This window comes from Crocuta crocuta, unplaced genomic scaffold (assembly GCF_008692635.1).
Source record: "Crocuta crocuta isolate KB4526 unplaced genomic scaffold, BGI_CrCroc_1.0 scaffold290, whole genome shotgun sequence".
Classification (NCBI taxonomy): Eukaryota; Metazoa; Chordata; class Mammalia; order Carnivora; family Hyaenidae; genus Crocuta; species Crocuta crocuta.
In genome coordinates, this window is record NW_027527429.1 from 6,696,296 (window position 1) to 6,718,649 (window position 22,354).

The 22,354-nt window shown below is 51.1% G+C and overlaps 1 protein-coding gene across 1 annotated transcript in view; it reads right to left on the reverse strand.

Moving 5' to 3' along the window:
- INPP5D (inositol polyphosphate-5-phosphatase D) overlaps positions 1 to 22,348 on the reverse strand; it is a 121,089-nt gene extending 98,741 nt beyond the window's left edge. Inside the window, exons 1-2 of the mRNA XM_077758496.1 lie at positions 22,167 to 22,348; positions 6,567 to 6,630 (exon numbers count right to left, since the gene is read on the reverse strand). Coding sequence (XP_077614622.1) covers positions 6,567 to 6,630; positions 22,167 to 22,300 — 198 coding nt within the window. The 5' untranslated portion in view covers positions 22,301 to 22,348. The remainder of the gene's footprint in view (positions 1 to 6,566; positions 6,631 to 22,166) is intronic.
- Positions 22,349 to 22,354: the final 6 nt, after the last annotated feature.

The window sequence follows — 22,354 nt, forward strand, 5'->3', positions numbered from 1 at the left end:
GGCCTCTCAGGCAAGATATTTTCTTAGAGGAAAGACTCCCTTCTGTTGGCTAACTTGAAGTGGCTTCTTGCATATGCAAAAGCTAGACCCAGGACCTCATCTTGAAAGGTCAAGTCCAGAGAGAGGCTAAACCATCCCAGAGAGCAAGCAATCACGGTGCCTTCCAGGGCAGAAATTGCTAAGATCCGGATTGGTTTCTGGTTGGGTTTTTTTTTTGGGGGGGCGGGGCGGGGGTTACAGTTCGAGAAAGGGCTACTAAATGCCAGAATGTTTGGCATGGAGATGCATCACAGGGAATATTGGGAGGGGAGGATTTGGGGGGGTCCAGGAACACGGTGCAGGCAGCAGCTAAGGAGAAGAAGGGCAGAGACCACATGGGACACATCGTAGGCTTGTGGGCTTTGGGGGCAGTGAAACTTGATGTTTAATTTAAAATTTTCATTTTCTGCTTTGAAATTCCCCTAAGAGCGCCCAAACCTTTGCATGTTAGGACGCTTTTAGCTGCAGGTGACAAAGACCCTAATTCAGTTACTTGAACAGAAAGAAAGACTGGAGGCAGGGCCTGACCAGGTTGGTTAACTGTGTTCAGTTAGTTCATTTAATGGCATCATCGGTGATGGTGGCACCAGGTGCATTTCATCTTTTTGCTCTGCCGTCTGCGACTGGCCTCATTCTTTGGTACAAGACACCCTGTGAGAGCTTCCAAAGGGAGAGAGGGAACACTCCATCCTTGTATCTCTCTCTAAAACAAATCAACCCTTCCCAGAAGCTCCACAGAACATTTCCCTTCATATCTTATCGGTTACAATTGCATCCTATCCCTGTGTCCAAGCCCACCAACCACACAGCTGGGGTGGGCCCTGTGGGAGCTCTGCTTTGGGTAACAAAGAAGAAATGGGCCCATGTCCGGGGATGGGAGGGGGCAAGGTGGACCAGGAGGCTTCTGGCACAAGAAACATGGACAAGATGTCTGGGGGCAGGGCGGGGGGGGGGATAGAAAGCAAAGACAGCCTCATCTGGAAGTAGAGATGACAAATTTAAGTCAGAAAAGCTGGAATAAAAATGTATTCAAAGACCAGAAAGAAATCTGAGGCAAAGAAAGACCCAAATTCACAGAGCGATCAGGCTAAACACCTTCCAGGAGCTACTGACGAAAGGGAAAATGACCAGGGGAGAAAAAAATTCACACCTGCTTTGAAGCAGAGAAATTAGAAGAACAGATTCCCCATAATGGAGCCAGCCCAGGGTGGCCTTGGGTTTTGCATTGGGGGCTGATTGTAATACTATCTTTCTGAAGGCAGTGGAATGGCACCTCTGTAGGATTTTGAGAAAGAAACTTGGTCCTCAAAAGTTTTTATCTGTCACATTCCCTTTTGAATGTAAAGGCAACTGGGGGTGTTACGAGATGTTCAGAAGCTTAGAAAACGGACCTGTGTTCTACAGCAAGCAGAATTTTTAAAAATTAGTAAAATAAATTCAATTCAGTTCAATTCAACCCAATGTCAAGAATCTATGCAGGCTTCTAGGATGTGGCATTCAAAGCCTGAAGGGACTGCTCAGCCCCCACGGTCCCCGCCAGGCCCGCTGCCCTCTGCATGGCCACGGGTTGTTGCACGGCGGCCGTGACGTTTCTTTTGAGGCCTGCACCTTCTCTGCTCCCTTTCGTTGTGCAATGTCAGGAAATGTGTGTTAGAGCCACATCCTTCACCCAGTGGCTCAGACGGAATCTTTACTGCACTTGGTGACCACTCGGAACAATAACAGCTACCACCCTCTTCCTGAACTTAATAACAATGGCTCAACCGTTTACCCTCTGGGACACTTGTGACGAATGAACAGCTTTTAGAAAGTTGTTTTGTTTTCTGTCCCCAGAAGCCACACTGCCCGAGCAACATGACAGCCACTGTCAGGGACCAGGAACTGAGTCATGAGTCTTTCACCCGAGTGGCTTGAGCCACTGGGCTTTTTCTTCTAAATCAGGAAAGAAGACCAAAAGAGTCTATGAGGCTGATAGTTTCAAATTCCCTCTTCACCTAAACTTGCATTGAAACTCATGCATTTTCCTGTCTTAAACAGTCCTTATCCCGGATACAATCTCAGCCGTGAGGAAAGACAGGAAGTTCATGGTGAATACTGACGTGAGGGGCACCGGGGGCTGTTTTTATTTTCTGCTTTCTTCTTCTTGGTAGGAAGGATGTCAGAATGAGAGCGAGGGCTGAGGGGCTGTAGGAACACAGTGAAGGGCTGTGTGGACTTGGCTTTGGGGCAGCCACTTATGTGATGTGTCATGAGCCCCCTGCCTCCCCTTGCTCTCGCTCAGGCTGGCCCATCAGGACCGCTCGCCCTGCTTCAAACTTGCTGTGATCTCCCAGGGAGGGGGGCCATTTAAAAAGCCACAGAGGCCCTAACAGCTCACTCTGGAGTCAGTGCTCCTCAGAGGAGTGTCACTTCCCTTTGCAAGTCAGAAAAGGAGTTTGGGCTTTACAAGAAACTCAAGCATGAGGTGCTGAGCTGATGTGCCTTCCTTTGGCCTCACACAGGGCTCCGAGCGCTGCCCACCCCCGAGGACCAGAAGGTTCTCAGGACCTGGGGGTCAGAGAGGCTGTTGAACAACCAACAATTCTACGGGCTACTGAGGTAACTGAGACACAGAAATCCACAGCCCAAGAAGCAGAGCTGAGAAAGACTGCTCACCACAGGATGTGCCTCCTTCCCGCCACCTGTAGGCACTTGCCTAGAATCTTCTAGAACGCTGCCTGTCTCCCTCTCCCCACCTCCCCTTTCTCTGCTGGCTCTGCCCCACACCCATTTCCATGTTGTCTTCTGTCAAAATGGCCCCCCACCCTCACTCACCTCTACTCCTCCCTCTTCCTTCCTTCCTTTTTTTTTTCCTCTTTCTCTTTTTCCTCATTCATTTCTCTTTCTTCTTTCCTCTCTCTCCATTGCCTCCCCCCCCGACCTTTCTGTCTCATTTTCCTCCATTTTCCCTTCCCTCCCTCACCTGAGCATGAGGTAGGACTGGCTCACGGTGGTTAGATCTCTCCCAGCGAACAAAGAGCAGTGGCGGCAGAGGCGGTGGCTCCCCGTCCCGGCCAGTCCCCCAGGTGGGTGTTCTACATGGTTTGTGCTTTCCTGCCTCAATTTCAGGTGCCTCATTGATTTACCCCAAAGGCCAAATGCCATTGATGGTCAATGTCATCAACAATCATGGGGAGGGAAAGAGGTCTCTCTCTCTGAGAGGCTACGTGGCTGCGCCTCCACATCTTCCCTCCCCAGAGTCCACCCTTCCCAGGGGTCCCACACCCAGTCAGGTCTGAACACACTTTCCAGGGTGGGGACCCAGGTGTGAGCTTCACCGTCTGCAGGCGTCAGCCGCGTTCAGACTTAACAACGATGGTGGGGGGGGGGACAGTGAATGAAGTTACAGTTTATACCCTTCCCTCCCCTCTGATTCTCTGGAAGCCTGAGAAAGGTGGAGAGAGAGCAAGGTCACAGAGGTCAGGGCTGCTCCTCTTGCCTGTCACGTCAGGATGCATTCAGCATGAGGTCCCTCTACAAACAATGGAGGACTAGGCGGAGTGGCCCTCTGGTTTTGCCAAAAAGACAGAAGCCCCAGGAGAAGAGGGGACGTCATTAGCATAAGAAAGCGAGAAGCCCGGAAAGCCTTTGCTGCTTCACTTGGCCAAGTTTTCCAGGCCCGGTTCCTATTTTAGGAGCCTCACATTCTGGTGGCACCAAGCAGACTCAGGTGTAAGGAATGAGTTATTTAGAAACCGTGGCTCAGCTCAGAAAAGAGCATGAGGTTTTGCCTTGACACAAAAAGAGGAACCAGAGTTAAAATAAGCAGCAGTCGGTAAGGACCGAGGCCCCATTGAGTCTCTGATTCCACCTCGCTGCACACGCACTTTTAACTAGTAGTCAGATACTTTGGGTATTTCAGCAAGGCGCTGTCTCTTTATAGGAAGGTGTATCCTTAGGCGTGGGAAGTTCCGCAGGCCGCCAGGCCCCACAGATCTCCGCACCCCGGTGACCGGCTGCTGGCCACCAAGGAGGTGGCAGGCCTGGTGCTGGGGACGGGAGCACGCGCGTCCGGCAGGGCCCCAGCTCTTCTGGGAAACCTTCCCGCCCGGCGCCCCGGCTGTGGGGCGGATGGTTGCTCAGGCAGCCGGTTCACACATAGGCCCGTGGCCCCTCAGTGGCCTGTGCGGAGAAAGCTGGTGGCGGCTGAGCCACCCAGATTACCGCTCGGGACTGGGAACTGATAAGTGCACCTGCTGTGGGAGAAGAGAGGACCCACCGAAAAGGGCTGCGTCGCGCCGGGTTGCACGCGGGCGCGGGGCCCCGAGCCCTCTGCTCCCAGGCCGGGCCTTCTCCCTCAGTGCACCCCCCCCCCCCAACGCAGAGCCACACAGGCCACCCAGCATCGAGGGCGCGAAGGCGAGCGGCGGCAGGGACGTGCTAGACGCAGCCTGTCTGTGTTCACAGCCCGTGGGTACGGGTGCGCATACAAGAAGCCACAAAGTCGTGTCTTTTCCAGCTTCAGGCCTAGTCATACTTAAAGTCTTCTGCACTTTGAAGGAATAGAAGAAACCACAAGGGGAAAAGAGATCAAAAGCATTGACCAACTTTTAACTTAAGAGAGTGTAGACGCCTTTCAGCAAACCACCTATCAAGGATGCCAACCCGGCCAGGAAAGTTCACACAGTCCTAGGCATACCCCCCAAAATTGTGGGGGCTGCGGAGGCCCACTGCCTGCCCCGCGCCGGCCTCCCCGCGGGCCTCCCCCTGCAGGCGAGGTGCCCACGTGAGAGGCCACCCAAACAATGGTGAGCGGCTGCCAGGGACTTGAAAAGACCAACTTACGCGAGCCGTGCTACCATTCATCGCCGGTGACCGAGCCGAGGCGTGTGGGCAGCCCGCAGCGGCCCAAAGTATTCAGACAGACGTGCCTGAGATACTGGTGCAGGTGCACGTACGGGAAGGACGAAGAAGCCAACTCTCGCCCGACCTCTATCAGGTGGAGCAGTTCCAAGTGAGCCCAAACTTGCATCTCCCAGAAGCCCCTGCATCAAACAGCCCCAGCTGCCCGAGGAGGCAGCAACCCCCTGGGTTGGCTCAAGCATGCCCTTAGGGCCTCACTCTCTGACCAAGTGGCTCACTGAAGCGATGCCTTTGACCCACACAGCTTCTCCCCATACAGGCTCTACTCCACACAGCTTCTCCCCAGAGGCGCCTCTGCTCCACACAGCTTCTCCCCAGAGGCGCTCTACTCCACACAGCCTCTCCCCAGAGGTGCCTCTGCTCCACACAGCCCCTCCCCAGAGGTGCCTCTACTCCACACAGCTTCTCCTCAGAGGTGCCTCTGCTCCACACAGCCCCTCCCCAGAGGCGCTCTACTCCACACAGCCCCTCCCCAGAGGTGCTCTACTCCACACGGCCTCTCCCCAGAGGTGCTCTACTCCACACGGCCTCTCCCCAGAGGTGTTCTACTCCACACAGCTCCTCCCCAGAGGTGCTCTACTCCACACAGCTTCTTCCTCTCACACATTTCCAGTGACCTGTGCCCCAGGGGCTCGCTTGCTATCCTGCCCTCGAGTCCAGTGCTGTTTCCACAACTGCACTATTTCTGGACACAATGCATCCTTCCCTTCACGTTCTGGAATCAGTGATAGGGCCCCACCTCTCTTCCTCCACTTTTACTTTCCTTTCAACTAAACCCACGGGCCCTGTTGCTGCTCCTACATGACACGGTGTCCCCGCCCTGCTCCATCCCTCCTCTCTGCCCCACACGCGGATGCACTCCATTTCTTGGTGCCTCACGAGAACTGTCCCCGCAGAGAGTCCCCTCCTTTGTCTGACCACCCCCATGCTCACTTAACGTAGCCAGATAAAAATAGCTCCCCGGCCTCCACATCACTTGGCCGTCTTGCACTGTGGTCACACAGAGCCCATGGTGTTTGTCATGCAAATTGTGTGCAGGGTGGTCTTTCTAGACTTAGAAAGACTTGTGCAGCTGATTCTTCATTAACATTTAGTGGCAAATTTGACACACTTGGACTTCACCTGATGCAGCCAGATGCCATGAGCATCAGCCTTTGGCAGAACAGGTGCCTGTGAAGAGAAAGGTGCTGTCTCATGCTAACCCGCTGGGCAATCATCTAGTCCCTCAGGAAGAGCGGTCAGTTCTCCTGCAAGTTCCCCTCCTCCCCTCCCTGGCCCACTGACCCTCACTCAGTGAGCTCACTGAAGAAAAGAATTAACGGGCCACAGCCCTTTTGCTCTGTCTCTGGGCATCCTTCTTCACTCCTTCACACCCAGGAACACAGGTTAATGTCTGTCAGTGCTGCTTCCTCGTGTCACAAACCGGGATCACTCTGCAGGTCATAGTTTAGCCTCTAAGCCACCACCCCCAGCCACAGACTTCTGGGGGAGACAGGGGCTCAGCCAGGCCCTCATGTGCAGGCTGTTCGGGGCACATGCTTTTCTTCTCTTCTTCCCCTTTGTCACTTTCTCTGCCCACACGGACCCCACGCCGGGCCAGGTGTCTGGGCTGGCAAAGGGCTTACCTGGACAGTGAATTTATCATCTTCATTGGGCAGAATCCTGTACGTGTAAACACAATTCCGATACCTGAAACAGACCGAAGACTGAATCAGAACCCGTGCAAGAGCATTCATTTCTCTGGGGAGGTCCTGACCTGACCGGAGGAACTCAGGGCACAAAGTCTCTGAACTTCGGAGCCGATCATTCTGAGGTGGAGATCAGCCTTCATTGACATGGAGCAGTCCTGGACGGAGCCCCCTTCCCCGCCCCCTCCACACCCAAGGGTGTCTTTCTTTAGAAAGAGGCGGTGGGGTCTTCTGCGCATGGTTTATGTTGGTGCTGGACAGCTCTGTGGTCTGATTGAAAGGAATCCATCATCAGAGGCATAGCTTCCTTACAGGAGCTTCACTTACTCAGCCCCTCCTGGGCGCCTGGCACTTTGCTGAACAATTATATGTGTCGTGTAACCAGATTTTAAAATTATACCCCAATTTAAAAAAATTTAAAACCATACAGGAGCACCTGGGTGGCTCAGTCGGTGAAGCATTCAACTTTGGCCCAGGTCATGATCTCGCAGTTTGTGAGTTCGAGCCCCATGTCTGGCTCTGTGCTGACAACTCAAAGCCTGCAGCTTGCCTCAGATTCTGTCTCCCTCTCTCTCTGCTCCTCCCCCACTCATGCTGTCTCTCTGTCTCAAAAATAAATAAAATTTAAAAAATTAAAAAAAAACTTAAAACCATACAGAAGGACAAAGATGAAAAATAAATGTCTCCTTCTGCTCCTGTTGAGCCCTGCTTCTTAGATTTACTACTCCTTTTTGTAAGCCATTCTGGAACTCTTAAGCATACACACAAACTTAGATACACATATCTTTTTAAATGCAAATAATATAATATATATGTTGTTCTGAAATTTGTTTTTCTCACCAAAAAAAAAAAATACCTTAGAAGGTCTTGCCAACTGATATTCATCATGTGGTTATGTGATCATTTATCTGACTGGCCTAGGATGAGGGATGAATAGTTACTTTTTAATTTTTTTATTATCTCTGTGCCTTCATCTCACATCCACTGGTGAAATGACAGATTCAGCCTCCCCATCAGTAGTCAGTACAACAGGGACAGTAACATCCACCTGTCGATGTGTCAATTATGTGAGTTAACATATGAAAAGCCTTTATTTACTTTGTTAACATTTATCCGTTTATTTATGACAGAAAGTGCGTGAGAGGGAGAGACAGAGAACTCCAAGCAGCACAACACGGGGCTTGAACTCACAGACTGGGAGATCATGACCTGAGCCAAAATCAAGAGTCGGGTGCTTAACAGAACGGGCCAACTGGCGCCCCTGAAAAGCGTTTAGAACATGCCTGGCACACACTAGCCCCTGCACGTGCTGACATTTAGTCGTGGCTGTGGGGAGATCACCACCAGAAGGGCTGGACACGGGCTCTGTATTTTGCGAGAGAGACTGCCGACTGCCTTCCCATGAGGCTGTGTTACTTTTTTCTCCCACTAACCGGATATGTCTATTTCCCCACGCCCTGCCAACTGGCTGTTATCAGACATTTCAATCTTTGCAAATCTGAGAGGTGAAAGAAAAATGATCGCTTGCTTTAATCTGCCTTTCTTTATGAGGAAGGTTGAATGTGTTCTCTTATGTTTCATATCTGTCTTTCTTTTTCTGCGAATTTCTTTTCATGACATTACATTTTCTGCGAATTGCATTTTTTTAAGTCATCTTTTCTTTATTTGCAAGACTTTGCTATGGGCTACAATGTATTTTGGAGTTACTTATTAGTGACGGTGCTCATGGGACTTGTTCCTATTTTTTAGCTGTGTAGAAGTTTTACGATTTTATGTGGTCACTTTTACAATCTTCTTTGGCTTTTGGACCAGTGGATGTTTCAAGAAAGTTTTAGAGAATGTTTTGGGTAATTTCACTTCCACCTGGTTCTTCAGTTTGCACAAGGAAGTTTCTTTTCCTGTCTTGTCTCATCTCTGAATTCTCAGCTCCCGGCACCCTGTCTCCAGAGCCTGAGCCGACACCACACCCGGCTTGTATCAGAGGTGGCAAGGGTGACTGTCTAGGCCACTGCCACCTCACCTCGCGCAGATGTCCCGGAAACGGAGAACCGCCCCAGGACCCCAGTCCAAGCCCCCCATCCCCATCCCCTCCAGCATCAGCGGTGCAGGCAACAAATGCCAGAGGGTAGCTCCGCCCGGCTACACTCTTATCTTTCACTTCCTCCAGTAGATATGCAAATGAGACCGGGCCCAGAACAGTCTTCTTTGGCTGAGGGCAGCTGATTTGTGGAAGAAGTTCAGCAGGCCTAAAACATCAGCCCCTAAACCAAAAGAACAGGGTCACACGGAGAGGGACGCAGACAGCTGCACGGAACAGGAAAGGCCCTTCAGTTAATCAAGTGTTGGCAGACAAGTCTTTATGGCTTTTGCAAAGAAGCTCCAGGAACCCTGAAAGACAGACCCAGCTCCCTGTTATTCAAAGAGACCAGAGTTCAGAAGCTAATCCGATAGGAAGAGAGGACACTTCCCCTTAGACAGGGAGATCTCAGAAGCCCCAATGCACAGGGCCAGACAAGCCAACCCCGGAGCCGGGTCATTTCAGGCCTTTGTGGGGAAAATGTATGTCACCACTGCCACCCCCCGTGCCACACACAGCCCACAGGAGAGGAGCTGTTCCAGACCGCACGCCGTGGGGCACCGGGGCTCCGCGAGCAGGTGGAGGGGGACACTCCTCGGTCTCCCTCACTCCTCAGCAGCTAGGCCGCGTTCTGGTCCCAGATGCACAAACGTGTGCAAATACACACATGTACACACACACAACACACATATACGTATATGTAGAAGCGCATATACACACACAGATAGGTAGCCTACACGTGTACACTTATGCACACACACAATCTTACACATAAAATGGTTCAAGTGAAGATTCCACGGCTCTGTCAGCTTTGACCACGACCACACGGAACGGAGTCCAGACAACGTGCTGGACGGTCTCATCCAGCCCTTCCCAGCTCTGTGTGGTGACTTAGTAACAATGCAGGGTGCTAACACGGGCCCTCGGCTGCTCCTCCTTCCAGTGACCGGGTCGCACTTCAGGGGGATTGTGTTAGGAACAGTCCCCACTGGGGACCCACGCTGGGACAGTGCCGGGCCAGGCACGGAGGAGGCCGCTCCGCCTCAGATGAAGTGGGGCTTACGGCAAAGTTCCTGAGTGACTCCCGACAGCTGTGAGGTGGTAGCAGGTGCCCACCCTGCTCTAAGAGGGAAGATGCTTCCTCTGGGAAGGGCATTTCCTGATCAGTCCTAATATGGTTGAGGAAGTTTTACTGAAATGCAAGAAGACAAGCAGGGGCGTCTGGGGGGCTTACTCAGTTGAGCGTCCGACTTCAGCTCAGGTCATGATCTCGTGGTTCGTGAGTTCGAGCCCCGCGTCGGGGTCTGTGCTGACAGCTCAGAGCCTGGAGCCTGCCTGGGATTCTGTGTCTCCCCCTCTCTCTCTGCGCCTTCCTCACTTGCGTGCCTGTACACGCTCTCTCTCTCTCTCTCTCTTTCTCTCAAAAATAAACAAACTTTAAAAATGTGTTGTTGTTTTTTTTGTAAATACAAGAAGACAAGCGAACAGAAGTAGGAAGAAACATCCTGGCACTCTTATTCTCTCAGATAAATAGACTATTTCTGTATGACTATTCCTAACCAAATAAACACGGACAAGCATACCCAGAAACATTCTTTACCACAGCGAGCCCCTGCGTGGGGGTGTGTAGGTGGAGGAAGAGAGAGAGGGAGGGAGGGAGAAATCAAACTCTAAAATTTAAGAACCTCATGAGTCTCTGTCTCTCTCTGCCGACCGGCTTAGCTGCTCTGTAACTGTTTCTAAGTCCCTTTGTAACCCCTGTTACATATCAGTTCAATTTCTAGTGTTGTTTGTATGTGTTTTGTTTTTCTTGCTTAAGTGTTGTAGACAAGACAGGGTGAGAGAGTTAGAGGTGGAAACCCTGTGTTCAAAAAAGCCACTTGGACCCGAATAGAAACCAGGGGAAATGTATGTCAGCCCCAGGGACCAGCGGTGTTTGTTCACTGTTCACCACCAGAGCTTCAAAGAATCCCAGCCAGAGAGTAAGAAGATGGATGGATTACAAGAAGCCATTAGTTCAGAAGAGAGAAGGTGAGAGGTGGAGGGGAGGCTGTTGGGGGTCTGCTGAGAGCCCTGCCCCAGCAGTCTAGGGGTCCGGCAAATTGTTCCTTGTATGAGACCCCTTGGGAGGAAGCCCACCTATCCTTGAGCCACATCACCCCTCCTCACTTACCCCCAACAGCTGGATCTCAGATCAGGGCTCCCACCCCATCCCTGCTGATCCTTTTTTTCTGGGAAGAGGATTGGGGTAAAAACCCACTCTGATCCCCAAAAGAATCTGACCCGATGTTTCCTGACAGTTCTTTGTCAGAAAAGAAAATTAACCAGATGCATGAAAACGTGTCACCACTCAAAAGAAGGTCATTGTTTTTCTAAGGACTCAGAGGTGTTGCCTCCATGTTTCATAGAATCACCGCGAAAAGAATCTGGAGAAGTCTGATTTGTGAACTCAGCACACCATTGCACTGCTGGTGTGGGAAACGCCAGTTGTGAAAACTGAGTAGCATGAGACAAAGGAAAAGTGATCAGAAGTGAAAAACCTGGAGTTCATGAGTCAGCACTAAATACTACCACAGCAGCTTGCGTCTTGGAGAATGTTAACGAAAATTCGAGAAAGTCAGTACGAAAAAAAAAGACAGGGAGGGAAGATAAGAAATAGAGAAGACAGATCTCTGTCCTCATATATACATAAATAGGGTTTTCTGAAAACACAGATGCTTTTTTTTAAAGCTTTTAAAAAAATATTTATTTATTTTGAGAGAGAGTGGGAGAGGGAGTGGGAGGGAGGGAGAGAGAGCGCGCACAAGCGAGGGAGGAGCGGAGACAGAGGAGAGAATCCAAAGCTGGCTCCAGGCTGTCAGCACAGAGTCTGATGCGGGGCTTGATCCCACGAACTGGGAGAACATAACCTGAGCTGAAATCAAGAGTTGGACACTTAACCAACTGAGTTACCCAGGCACCCGAAATCAATATTTAAAAATGATCTTTGGGGCACCGGGCTGGCTCAGTCTGGCCAGCATATGACTCGATCTTGGGGTCATAAGTTCAAGCCCCACGTTGGGTGGAGAAATTGCTTAAAAGTAAATTTTATTTAAATAAATAAACAATGATCTCTCTATATAGAAATGACTCTGAGGAAAAGTGCCTCTGCCCAACATTTTTTAATATTTCAAAAAATCAGATAATGATGACGCCACATAAATGTCTCCATGTTTTATAAAACTTACATGACTCTTAAGCCACAACCTGACCCAAACCATAAAATCATCTCACCTATGCACATATACACAAAAATCCTAAATAAAATTCAGAATACAATAAAAAGTTAACATAATCAAGAACAGTTAATTTTAACCATGCAGACATGGTTAATGTTAGGGACTTTATTTATTAAAATTTTTTTTAAAACATTTTATTTATTTTTGCAAGACAGAGAGAGAGAGAGAGATAGACCATGAGCAGGGGAGGGGCAGAGAGACAGAGAGACACAGAATCCAAAGCAGGTTCCAGGCTCTGAGCTGCCAGCACAGAGCCTGAAGTGGGGCTCAAACTCATGAACCGTGAGATCATGACCTGAGCTGAAGCTGGACGCTTAACTGACTGAGCCACCCAGGCACTCCAATGTTAGGGACTTTATAAAATTAAGCTTTTATACTGAAATAAGGGAAACAACATATCATCTCAATAGATATTAAAAAGGCATGTGATAAAATTCAATACTTAGTCATTCAAAGCTATTTATAAAACTAGGAAAAGATGGGTCCTTGCTTGACATGACAAGGAGAAACAGCTAACTTTTATCAAGTGCTAACATCGCGTAGGTATTGTACCAAGTCCTTTCCAGGAAGTGTTCCATTTGATTCTCCCAGAACTTCCTGAGGTAGATATGTTCCCTTCCCAATATCCTCCGCTGCGATGTTTTCGAAATAGTGGCCAAAGTAATAAATTATGAAATCTAAATCAGAGTTATAAGTATTTGGATAGTAGACCACAAAATGATCACAATTTACATATAACAGGATGGTCCATCAAGAAAATCCAAGAGAAGCAAATGAAAAACAATTTGAAATAATGAGGAGTAAGGTAACAGAATAAAAGGTGAATTGATGAAACTTAAAACCTCCCTGTATGTTCTCAGTGGCCACAAAAGGGTAACTGCAGGGGAAAAGGTATCATTTACAAAAGTAACAAAACTGTGAAGTAATCAGAAGAGATCATAACAAGAAACGTGAAGGATCTAGATGAAGAAAATTACACGATTTTAAATAGGGGTAGCTATTCTTATCATTAAGACTAATCCTAGAATGTTCCTTTTCACAGGTTATATTATGGATTTCACGCAATTCTAATTGAAGGTGCAACTGTAATTTTTTTCCAACTCTACAAAGTTATTAGCTGGTTCACCTGGAAGAATACTTGAAAGCAAGAGATATGAAAATCCTAAAGTAAAACCACTTATAAAATTGTAGTAATGCACTTGGTATGATAGTGATGTAAGAAAACCAGACACAGGTGAACCGGCAAACAGGCAAGAAAGAGACATAAGACTTAATGTAGTGAAAGACGAATCAGAAAAGGAAAAGAAGTAAATCATTCAGTAATTTTTGAGAAAGAGGACTGGCTACTTGAAAGAAACATACATACATCCTTGTCTTACGCTATTCATCAAATTAATTCCAGAGAGATTAAAGTGTTAAATGTAAAAAAGCAAAGCAAAACAAAACAAAAATGAAACCAAAAACCTGGGGGAGCCTGGATGGCTCAGTCGGTTAAGCATCCAACTCTTGATCTTGGCCCGTCATGATCTCACTGTTGGTGACATTGAGCCCTGTGTTGGGCTCTGTGTCGACAGCATGGAGCCTGCTTGGGGTTCTCTCTCTCCCTTTCTTTCTGCCCCTCCCCCTCAAAATAAATAAATAAACATTAAAAAAATGAAACATTTAGAATCTTTCCATCTGTTTTTGCCAAATACTTTGCACGTGATATACACTTAAATTCAATCCACCCACTGACACTACTACATAGGCATTCTTAGCCCTGGTTTTCAGATAAAGAAACCAAGAACCCGTGGAGTTAGACAACTTGCTGGAGGTTGGACAGGCAGAGTCATCCGTAGCCCGAGTCTATCAAGTTCCAAAGGCCCTGTCCTAACCTTCCTGCCTTCCACTAGAAAAAAACAGAATATCTGTGAACAGAGGGACTGTCTACATTTAAGAGCAAAGGAGAAAAAGGAAATCACAAAGGAAAAAGATGGATGGACTTCATGAAAATCTCATCTCTGAATGTCAAGAAAATCACAAAGTTTCAAAGGAAACCACAGTGCAAATATTTGCAACAAGTGTGATATTAAGACTTCATGCAAAGAGATAACAGAAAATCCATAGCAGCTTCAAAAGCAAAATGGCGGAGAGAATGGACAGATAATTCACAAAGAAGCATTATGAAGGTCAATCAATGGTCCTATCAAACAAGTTCATTACGGCTGCAATCAAGAAATGCAAAGGAAAATGAACCGGTATTAACCACCTTTCACCCTGCAACTTAATAATGTTTTTTTAAGAGCAAATATTCAGCATACGGCAACTGCAGTGAGGTGTGCACTCTCTTGTATCGCTGCCCAGAGCACCAAGTGGAACCAAATTTCTGGAGAGCAATTTGTCTTTCTCTATCAAGAATCTAAAAAGTGTTTCTATCCTTTGATCCGATAATTCCACCTCTGGGATCTATAACCAGAAACGTCACATTTCTGCACAAAGACATTCGCCACCATCATGTTTATAACAATAAAACACTGCCGGTGACTGAAATGTCGTATCATACAGTCTTTTTATAAATTGTGACACATGATACGCTAGAGTTTTGGCGCCGATTAAATATGATATTTAGGAAAATTTTTAACTGGCTGAGAAATGTTAATGGTGCAAGAAAACACAGGCCAAAATTCTGTGGGTATAGCTATGTATACACGTCACAGAGATTATACATCTCTGGAGAAAGAGGAACAAAGAGAGAATGAGAAGGTACTTACAAACTAGCAGTATCTGTGTTAGTCTCTCAGTAATTGGGTGATTATCTTCCTTCCTTACACTTTGTACTCTTTGCACATTACTCTTAATACTATTTTTTAAAGATTTTTTTCAACTTTTTAATTTCTTTTGAGAGAGAGAGAGCAAGTGGGGAAGGGTCAGAGAGAGAGAGAGAGAGACATAGAGAATCCCAAGCAGGCTCCATACCGTCAGCACAGAGCCCAATGTGGGGCTCAAACCCATAAACCTCAAGATCATGACCTGAGCTGAAGTCTGATGCTTAACTGACTGAGCCACCCAGGCGCCCCATTAATACTATTTTTTTAAGTTACTTGAAAGAACACTGCACTGTTTCTCAGAAGATCTATTTCTACATTGTCACCGATGCCTGTGACGACCTCAACAAGCCTCGAGACTCCAGAGGGCAGGTTCCTGGTTGTGAGTGCAAGTGAAGAGGCTGGACCAGCTGATACTTTGGAGACCAGCTCTGTCTGGGGTGATTTTCAATTTTGTTTTTAGTGTTCTTATTTATTTTTGAGAGAGAGAGAGAGAGAGACAGCATGATCAGGGGAGGGTCAGAGAGAGAGGCAGACACAGAATCTGAAGCAGCTCCAGGCTCTGAGCTGTCAGCACAGAGCCTGATGTGGGGCTCAAACCCACGAACCGTGAGATCATGACCTGAGCCAAAGTCGGAGACTTAACAGACTGAGCCACCCAGGCACCCCCTGGGGTGATTTTTAAAAAGTAGCTGAACCGAAATTGTTTGGGTCCTGGTACTTGTTAATACGGTGCTTTTCTAACTGAAGACAAAGGGAGTATGAAATGAGCGTGGGAGAAAGGAAAGATCTGGTCCCCAGAGCTGCGGGCTTATTCTGCTCTCTCTCCTGCAGCCCCATCCCATCCACACGCTGCGCTCCCTCTTCAGAGCCTTAGGACTTTTGTCCCCTCGGCATCTCCCTCCGAAATGGGAACTAGTTAATCACTCTTAAGATGGCCTCCATTCCCTCTTGACTTTATCTTCAGTCTACCTACTGGCTCTTCCTGGCATCCACGCCCCAGACCCTTCTCTCTGTCAGGCTTCCCGGAGCTCAACCCTGTCCCCCACGGCCACTGGACACTCATGCGCCATTCAAGTGCTCTTCCTGCCTTATCTCTTTGGGCACTTCCTCTGAGGAGGCCCCACATGACAGCTCACTGCCTCCCGGAGGCTCCCTCAGGGCTCCAGGAAGTGCTAGAAGTGTCGCTCTGCCTGTGCTCTCTTTCCTTCTGCTGTGGAACTTTCTTCAGAGATGGGCCCTCTACTCACTCCTCTGCCTCTGAGACGTCACTGCTCACTTTATAACTTGCAAAAAATAACGGCCAGTGTTTCGTGGGTGCTGACCGTGCACCTGGCCTTGGGTCACACATTTTGCCCGCATTCTCCCATTGAATCCTCTCAGTAATCCAACGACAACAGCAGAAAGACAAATAAGCCAATTTTTCAAATGGGCAAAGGATCTCAAGAGACATTTCTCCAAGTGAGGTAGACAAATGGCCAATAAGCACATTTCCCATTAGGGAAACACAGCTCAAAGTCACAGCCACTTCACACCCCCCTGAATCATTATCACTAAAAAGGTAGTAACGGGTTGGTGAAGATGGGGAACAATCGTGGCTGATGGGGGTGTAAAATGGCGCAGCTTCTGTGGAGAACAGTGGGACAGTCCCACAGAAAGCTGGCTTCACTGTATGCCCAGCAATCCCAGGCAAGGCCACTGAAAACACGTGTTCACACAAAACCCTGTGCAGGGGGCGCCTGGGTGGCTCAGACAGTTAAGTGTCCGATTCTTGGTTTCGGCTCAGGTCATGATCACGGTCATGGTTTGTGCGTTGGAGTCCCACGTCAGGCTGCGTGCTGACATTGCAGAGCCTGCTTGTGATTCTCTCTCTCTCACCCTCTCTCTCTGCCTCTCCCCCACTTGTGCTGTCTTGCTCTCTCAAAATAAATAAATAAACTTAAAAAAATATTTTATGTTTATTTATTTTTGAAAAAGAGAGAGACAGAGCGCAAGAAGGGGCGGGGCCGAGAGAGAGGGAGACACAGAAACCGAAGCAGGCTCCAGGCTCCGAGCTGTCAGCACAGAGCCTGACAGGAGCTTGAACCTACAAGCTGCGAGATGATGACCTGAGATGAAGTCAGATGCTTAACAGACTGACCCACCCAGGCGCCCCTATAAATAAACTTTAAAAACAAAGCAACGACAAAAAACCCTTGCACACGAACGTTTACAGCAGCACTATTCATAATAGTCCAAAAGTGGAAGCAACCCAAATGTCCATAACCGATAAATGGATACTTAGCATGTGGTATATCCACACAACGGACTATTATTTAGCCAGAAAAAGGGATGACCATGCTACAACAGGGCTGAACTTCAAAAGCATTGTGCTGGGTGAAAAAAGCCAGACACAAAAGACCACATGTTGTACGATTCCATTCATATGAGATACCCAGAACAGACACCTGTTAGAAAATATATTAGTGGTTGCCGGCGAGCTGGGCACGGGTGCAGAAAGCCTGGGGACAGCGTCCCCACGTTGTGCCGAATCACCACACATGGAAGATGCTTGAGCCGCGGAACCCACGGGCCTTCACGGGCACCCCACTCCCTCCTGTCTCGCACACAGAAAGAAAACCCCGAAGAAAAGACAACTTGGACAAACTGACGTAAACTGGATTTCAGAGTGGGTCCTCCAGCTCTGACTAGAGGCTACTGTCTGGAGCCCGTACTGGTCCCCACTTTCTGTCAACACCAGGCATGAAAACAAGTGGCTTTCTTTGCGTCGCACAAGAACAGTCAATGAGCAGCGCAAATTCGGCTGAAACTTTGCAAGGGGATGGGAGGAAAGGGGGTTCCATCGACGCGTTCACACCGCAGGGGAAGGCTTCACGCCTCTCCCGGACATTTCTGCCCTCCCGAGTCCCTTCTCTGTGCCCCCCGGCTTCCCAGGCCTCCCCAATCCCACACATGCCCAGGCTTGCTGGCTCCCCTCTCTTTCTCCTTCCCAGGAACGGCCTGAGTTCAAGCCCGGCCCCTGCCATTTATCAGTCCTGTGAATGTGGCATGTTACCTAACCTCTCCGGGCCTGAGTTTCCTCGTCCTTAAAGTGGGGATAGGGGCGCCTGGGTGGCTTAGTCGGTTAAGCGTCCGACTTTCGCTTGGGTCATGATCTCGCGGTTCGTGGGTTCGAGCCCCGCGTCGGGCTCTGTGCTGACTGCCAGCTCAGAGCCTGGAGCCTATTTCAGAGTCTGTGACTCCCTCTCTCTCTGACCCTCCCCTGCTCACGCTGTCTCTCTCTCTCTCTCTCTCCTAGAAATGAATAAAACATTAAAAAAATAATAATAAAGTGGGGATAATAACAGCACCTCCTCCGAAGGTCCCTGGGGACAGCGAGTTAATACACATAAAGAGCCTGGAACGGAGCCTGGTACACAGTAAGCCTTCATGAGTTTCCTATGGTTCTTTTTAGGCAGAGCAGGTTAGCAACCACCTTTTGTGAGAGGAGCAGGGCTGAGGGCCCACTCTACCCCAAGTGGACCGTGACACTTCCCAACAAGAAGAAGACCTTCTGTGAGGGGGCTTTGGGTGACCGAATGTCCTTCCTGAGCTTCTTCATCTTTGGGGCTGTGCTGACGCTGACGGGGCCACAGCGCAGGCTGCCTGGCCCGCCGTCCCTGGGAAGGAGAGGGTGGGTGGCCTGGGCGGCTCAGGGAAGGCTGTGGGCTGAGGAAGCCGAGACTACTTCCCCCACCCCGCTCCCCCCCGAGCTGGCAGGATGAGGCAGCACACGTCTGCCCCTCCCCCAGGAGGGGAGCCAAGTGTCCTTCGGTGGGAACGCCACCCAACTGGGCAGCCTGTGCCTGCAACCACGCTGGGCCATTGTTCTAGTTGTGCCTGTGCAGCCTGAGCGAAGGGAGGCTGGCCCTCCAACTCCCCGCTCTTACACTGAGGGACCCCCTCCCCCCCACCCCGCCAAAGGCAGATCTTTCCATAGCATAAAGCAGCTGACAGGTGCACTGGCCCCATGTGGGGGTGCTGGCCTGGCAGGAGAGGGGGACACAAGCTAGTAGCCCTTTAGTATGCCCATCCAAGGGGGGCTAGATGCCCCCTCTGGGTACCCCTGCCATGGGTCTGAGTGTGGTCAGGTAGGGATGATGGGGGCCCCATCTGGAAGAGCACACTGTCGCTTGTGTTTCCAAGCCCCCTTGCCACAGGAGGCAGAGCTGCCCGGGGTCTCCCCCCTCTGGCCCTCGGTGCCCGAGACGGGCCTCCAGGGCCTCCCTAAAGCGGGGTTCCCCGCGCTGCTGGGGAGACGGCTGACGTTCCTGCCCCGTGGCAAGCGGGTAGTAGGGCTCACCTCTCTAGAGGAAATGTGGGTTCACGAGGCCTGGGGTGAACGTGTGGGCTCATCACGTGGGCGGCACTGGCTTGCAGGCTTGTCTTTTGGTGTCTCCCTCACCCCCTCCCTCGTTTCATTTAAATAGTCAAATCCTGTTCTCTTTCCTGAGCATCAAGGCCACTGGGGAGAAGGTGTACTCAGTTCCTGCCACTCCGAACACAGCTGCCTAAGTCAGCGGTGCCAGGAGGGCCCCTGCGTTCCCCTCACGCACCAGAGGGGACTGGGGACAAGCTCCGGGCACTGGGCACAGGCAGAATGAGGTCAGGGCATGCTGGGCCATGAGCTTTTTCCGTGGATATTTCTAGAACAGGGGGGCAAGGGTTGGTGGCTTCCTCCTGCCGTCCTGGCTCTCTTTGAGAGCTCTGACCCCACACCTGCACCAGCTGGGGTCCCTGCGCTCCCAGGTGACTTCCAGAGAGACGGCAGAGGGGCGAAACCTGTCACTTGCGAAACCAAGGACCTTTCGCCCAGTTGCTTTTCACCCCAGGACGTGAACAGGATGGTGTGGGGCAAGGGTCGCGACAGGCCACAGGAACAGAGAAAACTAAGGATGGTGGACTTTGTTCCTCAAGGGATGAAATCTATTTGATTTAAAGGACTGGTGTTTGCTTGTTTCTTTTATATACACTTATTTATCTTTGAGAGAGAGAGAAAGAGAGGACATGAGCAGGGGAGAGGCAGAGAGAGAGGGAGACAAAGAATCCCAAGCAGGGTCCAGCACAGAGAGCCCGATGCGGGGCTCAAACCCATGAACCGTGAGATCATGACCTGAGCTGAAATCAAGAGTCAGACACTTAACAAATCGAGCCACCCAGGCGCCCCTGTTTTGCTTTGTTTTAAAGAGTACACTCTTCCTGCTTTTTGGTGTTAAAGGATGCTTTCTTCCATGAAATGAGCCTTTGGAAGGGGCCAGTCGGTTGTCACTCATTTAGCAAGTGTTTCACTTTTAAATCTCCTCCACTGGCAAAATGAAAGGTGGTGGCATGATCGTGTCTCACAGGTGTAGGGAAGGTTTGGTGGTCGGTGGCCTCCCACAGCCTGGAGTGGCTCCTGACCCCTCCCTTGAAAAGCAGAGGGACTCAGGGAGCCCTGGGCCTGGCCAAAGGGTAGGGCTCTGGGGGAGGGATCCAAACCCTGGGTTCTAGGCCTAAAAGGGCTTTGAGGACAGGAGCTTGATGACAAGTCCGGGCCTTGGTGAAGAGGATGGTGGACCTCTGGGCACCACGGGCACCCTCCTCCCTAAGATGTAGAGGCCGAACTCTCTGCAGCGCTGAGAGTCATTCTGGGCAAAAGAGGGGAGGAAGAGGGGAGGAAGGAAAGCCAGGCCTGGGTCCCAGCTTGCCCAGCTCACAAGAGCAGTGCAGACAAAGGCCTCACCCTCTCAAAGCTCCTTCCGCTCACTCGCAAAGTCAGGGGTCGTGGGACGAGAGAGAGGGTCCGAAGGCCCCCACCCCAGCCCCGGCTCTGGCTGGCCGCCACGCTGCCAGTTTGGAGTCAGAGACCGCATGTGTAGCCCGGGCATGATCAGAGCCCCCTGACCAAAGGGCTGTTGTGCCCGTGAGCCCTGAAAGTTCTCAGCGGGAGGCTCAGCACACAGTGAACATCCACCGGAATCAGCCATCCACTGGGGCAGGAGACAAACCCACGAGGGCCCAGCGGGGTCAGTGTGGAGTCTCCCCACCATTTCCCAGGCCCCACTGGAGGGTCCCCATGGGTGCAGCGCCTGTGGGCAAGTCCTGGGTCCCCTCCCCTGAGTGTGAGAGTTGGGGCGGCGTGGGAAGTTGGCTTGGGGAGGTGGGCCCTGGTGCGGTCAGTGCTCAGGCCTGCTTAGGCGCATTTTCTAATACTCCCAGCCGGTCCTTGTAGACGCTCAGGCTTCTCCTGCTGGGTTGCCCGGAGCCGAGGCCCACAGCTTGGCGGGGTGACGAGCGGGGTGGCAAGGGTCTGGGGGTCTGGGAGCAGCCTCTGAGGGCAGATGGCCCTGGCTTCGACTGTCGTCAGTCGCTTCACCTATCCGAGCCTGTTTTCTCATCTGCAAAGGGTGGGGGTGGGGGGTGTTGGTAATACCAGCGCCTGCAGTTGGAGCTGCCCCGAGGACGAAATGAGCTAATGCCCAGACAAGGACTTACACTTAGTGCTCATGACGGGTCTGTGTTCAGTGACCTACTTCCCCGTTGCCTGGTCAGAGGGAGCTTCCTGCAAGCCCAGGGATGCTGCCTGAGGGGTGCAGGGGACAGCCCGCCCCACTGTGCCCTGGTCCCGTACTTGGCCGTGCAGGGCTACTGAGAAGCCGGGGCTGAGGGCCTTCTTCAGATGTGGGTCAAGGAGGGTGTTTTAAAAAGGAACCTTGGGCAAGTGGCTGGTTCCTCCATTGTTAGGAGAACTGGGGTGCTGGGCAACATCCCAGAGCCGGGAGTGGGGTGACGCAGGTAGCTGATGGTGGCTGAGAGGCCGAAGCAGGTAGGGGACACGGCCCAGTGCTGGGGTGGGGAGAGAAGGGGCTCTCCCTGTCAGTGATGGTGACTTCCTCTGCTCTCAGGGCCCCGAATGCAACTTCTAGGTAAACCGAAAGGTCCTTCTGGGGCGAACCCACCCCATATTCTGGCTTCCTCCGGGGGCCCAAAGCCTAGGTGGGAAGGGTCCCCCCTTGCCACCTCTACTCCCCTGGAGGTCTGCACCAGGGGTCCCGAGCTGGGTATGTTAGACCCACACCTGGGCCGAGCCAGCCGCTTTCTAACACAGGCACCGCCTTGGAGCTCTGAGCCTGGAACCCCTCGTCCCGGCCGCACCTCTCGTGGGTCACCAGGCCCGGGGTGGCTCTGCGGAGCGCTGGCGCTGGAAACCGTGAGCTCGAAGGCCACGCAGGCCCCCAGGGGGCCTCGGCTGGACCCACCAACAAATCGGGGCGGCACGCGAGTCGGGTCCACGCACCCCGTGGCGCGAGACGCGCTGCCCCCCGCGGGTCCCCCCGCCCGAGGCCCGCGGCGCACTTACAGCACACAGAGCGCGTAGGCCCGGGAGATGGACTCGCTGGCGCGCACGAGGAAGCTCCCGTCCTTGCCGGTCCTGGACAGCAGCTCCTCGGCCTTGGAGCGCGTGATGTTGCCGTGGTTCCAGCAGGGGACCATGGCGGCCACGGGCCTCCCCGGCGCCGGCCGGGCGGCCACCCCAGGACCCACGCG